This window comes from Gossypium hirsutum, chromosome D12 (genome assembly GCF_007990345.1).
Source record: "Gossypium hirsutum isolate 1008001.06 chromosome D12, Gossypium_hirsutum_v2.1, whole genome shotgun sequence".
NCBI lineage: Eukaryota > Viridiplantae > Streptophyta > Magnoliopsida > Malvales > Malvaceae > Gossypium > Gossypium hirsutum.
Window position 1 is genome coordinate 487,459 of NC_053448.1, and position 7,886 is coordinate 495,344.

Here is a 7,886-nt window from a genome sequence, read left to right on the forward strand (position 1 = left end):
TGTTACAAGTAACTGAAACATACAGCAGATATTTATGCCAAAAGATCATTAAAGCAATGGGAAACAGCAATCATTTACCTAAGAATAAAATAATTTCCAACGAAATCCATATTTATGCCAAGTTAAACGTACAGAGAAGGGAAGTTTTAGGCTACAAAGTTACAGCTTCTTTAGATTAGATGGTGCCTGAAATATACAGCAGGATGTCTAAACTAAAGAAGAAGATGACCTCTAAAAGAAAATAATTATGTGAAACAAAAACTTAGGAAGGCAGATTTATGGACAACGCAACTAAAATCTCAGTACCAGAAAACTGCACTGATTTTGTGCCGCTGATAAGTAATTGGCTCAATCTCCTTTCGTTGGGGGTTTAGCACATGCACAAAAGGTTGCTTTCTTCCTCTTGTGGTTCTTTCTTATCCCGCCATAAAGATAGTCCCGCAATACAACTCTTGTTTTACGCTCCATGATCCTGGTTTGTCCTTTACTTTCTTTTTTGTCAAGTTTCAGTAACATGAACTGTATTTTCTGCACCTCCAATTGCAACCGCACTATTTTTTCAGACCCTCTTCGAACTTGTTCTGATACTCTCCGCCTCCTAAAGGAACCACTCTCATCAGATTCTAGTGCAGGTTTCCCATCAAGAGACCGAGAACGATCTTCAACGTGTGTCGTCAGTTTGCGATTGACATCAAATAGCTGCATGATGGCTTCCTCAGCTTCTTCTAGCTGCTGTTTTACTGTACCATATTCGATTCCTATCACCATTTTTCCTGCCTCGGTTATATCCACTTTCCTCTTCAGATCCTGCACAGTTATTTGAAGGTTAGCCAACTTTTGTGCATCAGAATCAAGTCTTTCTATAATCTTCCTCTTGCTTCCTTCTTGGTAAGGCTCTGTAAATCTCTTAGAGCTCTCTCTATCAACACCTAACTCCTTCACAAGAGATTCTGTAGAAAGACTTTTGCCCTTGCGTGCCTTTGCAGCACCAATTCGTTGGTTGCCAGTTGGAGCAATGACAACCTTCTGGGCCCTGCCAACTTTCAAGGCAATGTTAACATCTTGGTCAGTTGTTTCCCACAACTCAAGCATCTGATTATCAAGATCTGCAGTTTCTCTCCTGCTTAACCCATAGGATGAACACTCAGATGTCTGATCAAGCATAATGTCTTTTGTCATCATCTCATTGTCCTCTTCAGAAATTTCAGGTGTTGGTCTCTGAATTTTGACATTGCTACCGAGTCCATGGCCAAGTTTCCCCCCGTCTTGTCTAGCATTTACGTGCCTCTTTGCTCTAACTCGTTCTCGACGTGAGTTGCTTCTAAATCTTAATTCTTCAATCTGCCTCATAGCAGTCTCTAGTTTGGAATTGAGATTTAAGTTTTCCATCGACGCAAGCTTTTGCATTTCCAGCACTGCTTTTTCAATAGATTTAATTCTCCTATGGATACCTTGCAAGTCAGGAAAACCATCTGGAACAGATGCAATTCGATCTTCACCTGTTTGTTGACAGTTTTCAGCATGCAATTCAGTCGTCAGATCGGCATCCTGGAAAACAAAACAAAGAGATGAAGAAAACAAGTTGAAAGGGCACATAAAATTCATCATACTGTAACAGCAAATATGACCCTTATCAGGCTAGTAAATGTATACAGGTGCAAACTCGCAAGTTGGAGGCAGCAATATCAATTGCTTGTGAAAATAAACCACTAGATGCTCATACAGGTCCAAGATAATGTGGTTGGGTTAGAACTGAAGTTCTATATTCAACCAAACAGTATTAAGACCACATTGATTTGGTTCATTGAAATTTAAAAGGCAGACATTAAGCCACTCATAAGCAAACAAATTGACATTACCTTTACTTTGTCATTATGATCTGTGGGAAATTTTGGAGACAAGCAAGTTCGACTCCCCAACGATGTCACACTGTCCATGAGAGAAACAACAGCTGGAATATATGCTGCTAACTGAGCTTTAAGTTCTCCATTCTCACGTTCCAAGATTCTAGCACTTTTTTCCAGCTCTTCTACCTCCATAGCTTTGGAAATACTTCTACTTTCAAGGGCTTCGCATTCCTTGCTGAACTCATGAGTTGTCTCTTCAAGCAATGCTGCACGGACTGCAGACATCTGTAACTCACCCATCAGTGCAGCAGCCTGACATTCCCATCGTTCAACCTCACTTCTTCCCTTTTGTAGCTCAACACTCAAACTATCCTCCTTGTTTTTCCTTTCTTCAAGTTCCTCCTTCAATCTGGACAATTCAACCTCGAGTTTCTGATTAGCCTGACGAATGCTTTCAGTTTCCTTACTTTGATGATCATACTCTCCGGATAGTTTCACAATTTGCTTCTTTTGATCTTCACCTATCAACTTGACCTCCTCATATTTAGTCTTCAGCTCCTCTATAACTTCATGCAATTGGGCTCTCTCCTCTTGACTTGCACTGAGCATTCGTTCAGCTTCCAAAAGCACAATCTCTTTCTGGCCCAACAAATCCTTTCCCTTCGAAACTTCATCATTTAACCGATCACCATCAGATCTAACTGAAACCAGTTCATTCTCCAAGTTTCTCATTGAATCTTTGAGATGTGAGTTTTCCATTTGCATATCTTCAAACTTCCTCTCCATTATCCTCAGTTTTCCATCAAGATCATCATTGGCGCATTTGAGTTTATCTAGATTGTCAGTGAGATGCTTTATTTCCTCAAAATTATCAGCAATAATATCCTTGAAAATAAGAGTGATGTTACTTTGAGATATTGCTTCAGCAAAGACAGCATCGTTTTCCTCTTCTAGATTATGTTTCTCCTTGCCCAAGTCTAAAACTTCCTTCATCAAAGACTTTCTCTCATCTACCACCTTACGGTTGTCCTCCAATGAGCTCTGATGTTCCCTTTGCAAAACTAACAGTTGTCTACGAACACTTCCTATTTCAGTCTGCAGAACTTCTTCTCTTTGGTCTCCCTCTATCACTTTTGATTTCAGTTCTTCATTCATATCCACAAGTTTTTCAGCTCTTCTCTGAAGCTCTGAAAATTGCTCAGACCAAACCTTCAACTCCTGGTGCAGTGAATTCTTCTCTTTAGCAAGATCTTCTGCCTCTAATTTCAGTTGCCCAAGCATTGCAATAAGAACTGAATTCTCAATAAAAAATTGTTGATTTTCGTCCAGAGACTTTAGAAATGAATGCTGCTTCTCTCGGAGTCTTCCAAATACACAGTTAAGAACTGATTGGTCTTGTTCGATCGTATCATCATGACCATGTATAGCATCAATCTCAAGAGTCCTCAACATCTCATAAAGCCCCATCCTCAATATGGTAATTTGATCAAATAAAGATTTTATGTCCATCTGCTTTTCGGAATTTCCAAGCTCCAATCCAGAGATAAGTTTTTCTGATAACATGGAGGCTTCTGAGAGTTTCCTGCACTCAAGTGACAAGGACAAATTCTTTTCTTCCAGATCCTGTGCGCATTTCTGCAGGATGAAAATTTCTACCTGAGCAGTCACGGACTTGTCCAGTTCCTCTTCATATTCTTTCTTCCTGCATAGACTTTCCACTTGTAGAAAATGGATTTGAGCTTCCAAAGCAGTTACTTGGGACCGTGCAAAGCTAGCATGTTCTTGCTTTTCAGCTTCTAGTGACTTTTGTAGCTCTTCTACTTCACAAAATGTTAATTCTCGCGCTTTCTCCAGACTCACATACTTTTCTTCTAATCCGCAATATCTTTTTTCTAAATCTTCAAATCTTTTCTGACTGACATCCAACTGAGCAATCAAACCATCTGTCTGTATTATCAGGCCTGACTTCTCATCACCAAGCAACAAACATGAATTTTCTAAGTTACTTAATTTTACCCTCAATCCTTCAAGTTTGGAATTTGCATCAAAAAGGGAATTCTCCAGAAAGTTATTCTTCTTTAAAAGCTTCTCCAGATTCTCAGTTGCAACCTGTAACTGAGAAATAAGCATATTGTTCTCTGCAGCAAGGGTGGATTTCTCTCCTAAAAGAGAGTTACAGGATTCTTCCAATGTCTTTACTCTCCCCCGAACACCTTCTAGCTCGAGATTCAAATCTGAGAGTGAATTCTCTAAAAGGGTATTTTTCTCAATAATTTTCTCCATGATTTTCAACTTCTCGAGTAGGGCCAGCTTTTCATCTTTGTCTCTTACACAGACATCTTTTAGCTTTCTGTTCTCATCTTGCAATTCCTTCACAGATGACGCAAAGTTTTCTGGAGTTAAGCCAACTGATTTCAGCTGCCCTGTCATATCCTGGTGTCTCTTGTTAAAGTCATTGAGCTCCTCTTTCAAACAGTAAATTTCTTGCTGAAGAGCATTTCTTTGGTCCAGTCTAAGTTCAACTTCTGCTTCAAGTTTGGCTATAGTCTCCCTTAATCTTAAGATCGCTACTTGCAAATTCTCAATGGACATTGCTGAACTTAAATTTAGTTCATTCAGGCCTTTGTTTTCATCCTTGACCCTCTGTAGTTCAGCCTCTAAACCCTGATTGCGTGTTTCAGTGTCCTGTAAATTTTGAGCCCTATTCTGAAGCTCAGTGGCTAGAGATCTGAGTTCTTCCTGAGATTGAGAGTGCAAACGCTGCAAAGTGTGAAATGCTGTTTCAGCCTCCATGAATCTCAAACGTTCTTCTTGTATGGAGGTCCAAAGTCTCCCCATTTCCTTCTGCTTCTCTGTTATTTCTTGACTTTGATCCCCCATCTTCTGCACCAAAGACTCAAATTCAGTATGCAGATTCTGATTAGCTCTCTCCAACATACTACATCTTTCTTCAGCACCTTTTAACTTTGCAGCCCCTTCATCTTTCTCATGGTTAAGCCTTTGTGCCTCCTCCTGGGCATGATCAAGTTTGTTTGCCAGGCTAGAAATTGTCTCTAAACACTGCTGGTACTGAAGAGCAGCTGCTTCCTTATCTTTGGTCAGCTCAACAACTACTAGTTTTAGAGTTTCAAGTTCAGTTTCTGCTTTCTCTGCTCGTTCAGTCATCCTTCTAGCACTCTCTTCAGCATTCAATAATGTTTGTTCCAAGGTGCTTATTGTTTCTAAACACTGCTTGTATTGAGCAAGAGCATCCTTCTTTTCATCTTCTACTTTGGTGAGGTCCTGCTTCAAAGCTTGGGCTTCAATTTCAGCTTTACTAGCTCGCTCATTCAGTTCTCCAGCATTCTTTTGTGCTTGAGATATACTATTCTCAAGATTATTTATCTTCTCCAAGCACTGCTGATATCGAACAAGATTAGCTTCCCTTTCAGCCTCTAATTTGGTGAGGGAATCCTTCAAAGTCAGAACTTCAGCTTCAGCTTGACTTGCTCGTTCATTAAGCCCCAAGGAATCTTCTTGTGCACGAGAGACTTCTTGTTCTAGATTAGATAATCTCTCCAAACTCTGCCGGTACTCAAGTAGGCCAGCTTCTTTTTCAGCTTCTAATTTGGCAAGAGCATACTTCAAGTTTAAAATTTCCATCTCAGCTTTACTCACTCGTTCGGACTCAGATGGGACTTGAACACTGAGATCAGGCCCCCCGTTGTTCTGCAGACTTTGGTCTTTCTCCTCTGTATCGTGAAAGTTGAGGCTTTTTCTTGCTCTTCCTTCAGCGAACTTGACATGGTTTGTAGCTTCATCAGAACCAAACATATCATTGAACTGTTTATGACCCTTCCTGCTCATTGCAGATTCAGATTCTTCCGAAAATTCTCCATTCCTCTTGATAGCATATGAAGAGAGTCCCACAGCATCCTTCTGCAGCTCATCAGGCTCCAATAATTCACGTAAATGTGGTGGCATCTCAGGTGAACAGGGACCAACCTCTGTAGCTGAACCTCCTGGTGATTCATCGCCAAAAACCAGGGGAACCTGGTTTGGAAATGCTTCTGCCATGGTCCGATGAGCCTGACGAAGCACCCCAGTTGCATGATCATATCTTTCAGCCATTGCACGGTATGCTCGATAAAACTCTTCTACCAATTTCATTAACTCTGGACGTTTCTTGTAATACATCTCTGCTCGCCTAGCAAAGGAATCAGCATCTTCTTCAATGAGCTTGATCATTTGCTTGACTTTAGTATCCATATCTGTTGATACAGTAGATATTTTCACGAATCAAAACCCAGGTTATTGGAAAGGAATAAACATTTCAAAGCTACAATCACACAAAATTATGATACAAAGGAAACTAAAATCTCATTGGATTTCGTTAATCAATGAAGCTCTTGCAAACTTGGTTTGATTATTGAGCTTCGAAACCAAGGTTCGATGTGCATTCTAACTAATAATGTAACTGTTTTCACTCAACTGTTCACAGTTGGTCATATCATTGCTTCCTGTAACAACTGAATAGCTGTAAGAATGTCAATAACATGGATCAATTTCCAATTTTTGTAGCAATGATGAAGTACCTGTGAGATTCTCCTGGAGCCATTTTGAATTTTTGGGGCTTATGTGACTGTTCCACCACCATGAGTACATGCCTTTAGAATCGGAATGCATCACAGTTGCCATGACTTCAGTCCCCAACCCCACCACTTCCCAACAACGACTCAGACTACCGGTTACAGTTCTTAATTACGAATATGAGGCGATGTATCAGCCCGGAACCAGTTTATAATACTAAAAACAAGCCACTTTTAACGTTGAGACTTTGAGAAACAACATGAAGTCTTGAAATCTCTCAGTCCTTGTGCTTAATTCCTGATATCAACAAACAAAAAAACAACCAATTCAGCTTTGACAATGAAGGAAAACACACGACTTGATCATATGATGGGGAACATGAAAAGATCAAAGCAGAAACGGCATAAAAAGTAACCTGGTCGGTCAAGATAATCCAACGGTCCAAATCTTTATGTAACAAAGCAACTAGTAACTGGTAACTGTTGTCTCCGAAACTGCCTCAAGTTACCTAATGAACACAGCACAATTTAAAGAACATGTGTCGTAAGGTAGAATCTTATCAAACAAAGCAAAACAAACAAACAAAAATGCTTTGAAGAAAATTGCAGATTCACTGTGGACAGCATTGTATGTAAATCACAAAATTAGTAAACTTTATGAACTCAAAAAAAAAAAAATTCAACAACTAAATTACCTGAAAAACTTACAAAGTTAAAAGAAAAATATACTAAAATGTATAGAACCATTAAATTCAGCAACAAAAAAAAAGGAAATGTAGAATAGGATGAAGATCTTACTATAAACTAAAAAAAAAGTATGGTTTCTGGGTTTTGATTATAAGAAGCTGATATTGAACAAAAAAAAAAAAGAGTAGAAGCAGCTTGGGTATTCTTTTGCCAGTCTAACCCATTGCTGAAAATCGTTCTCAAGTGCAACTCTGCTTTACTTTCTTTATGTGTTGCTCTGTTTCCGCTGTTTTTGGTTGCTTTTTCAGAAGGCTGTTAAAAGAGGAAAAGAGAATAAAAAAGAGATGAGCAAATGCAAATGACAAAAATCATTAATAAACAGTAAAGTAATAAATAAATAAAAGTAGAAAATAGAGTAAAAAAAATCTTTTTAGGCATTTATTTAATCGTGTTTATAATGGCATTTTGGTGCAGTCATTTCAAGAAGAGGAAATTCAAGTAGCAAGCAAGGAAGAAAAGGGGTTGGAGGAAGTTAAATGACGAGTTTCACCCTTTAGAGGTTAATTATGGTTTAAGCAAATGTTGTTCCTCGTGCTTCCCTACGTTTTGACTTGGATGGCTTCTTTTTGGGAATCGATGGTTTATAAGTTATTAACTAAATTTTAGACTTCCTTTTGGACTTGGGGCCATGGATTGGGGGGGGTCCCTTCTTCAAAGCAACAGGCAAACGCACATGACATTGACCCTACCACCATCCCCATCAAGGATTCTAAAAGCTTGGCAT

General features: G+C 39.2%; 1 protein-coding gene across 3 annotated transcripts; it reads right to left on the reverse strand.

The window, feature by feature from the left end:
- Window positions 1-90: 90 nt before the first annotated feature.
- LOC107930603 (protein NETWORKED 1D) lies at window positions 91-7,886 on the reverse strand. 3 transcript variants are annotated; one of them, XM_041108106.1, is made up of 6 exons: window positions 7,653-7,886; window positions 7,214-7,414; window positions 6,832-6,924; window positions 6,422-6,713; window positions 1,860-6,097; window positions 91-1,548 (listed from the first exon to the last, which is right to left on the reverse strand). In XM_041108106.1, exons 4-6 carry the CDS (start codon window positions 6,522-6,524, stop codon window positions 349-351), a joined length of 5,541 nt encoding a protein of 1,846 aa, XP_040964040.1. In that variant the 5' UTR covers window positions 6,525-6,713; window positions 6,832-6,924; window positions 7,214-7,414; window positions 7,653-7,886; the 3' UTR covers window positions 91-348. The 3 variants fall into 3 exon arrangements, with proteins under 3 accessions (XP_040964040.1, XP_016717769.2, XP_040964041.1); XM_016862280.2 differs by having other exon boundaries at window positions 7,214-7,672; XM_041108107.1 differs by lacking the exon at window positions 7,653-7,886 and having other exon boundaries at window positions 7,111-7,596.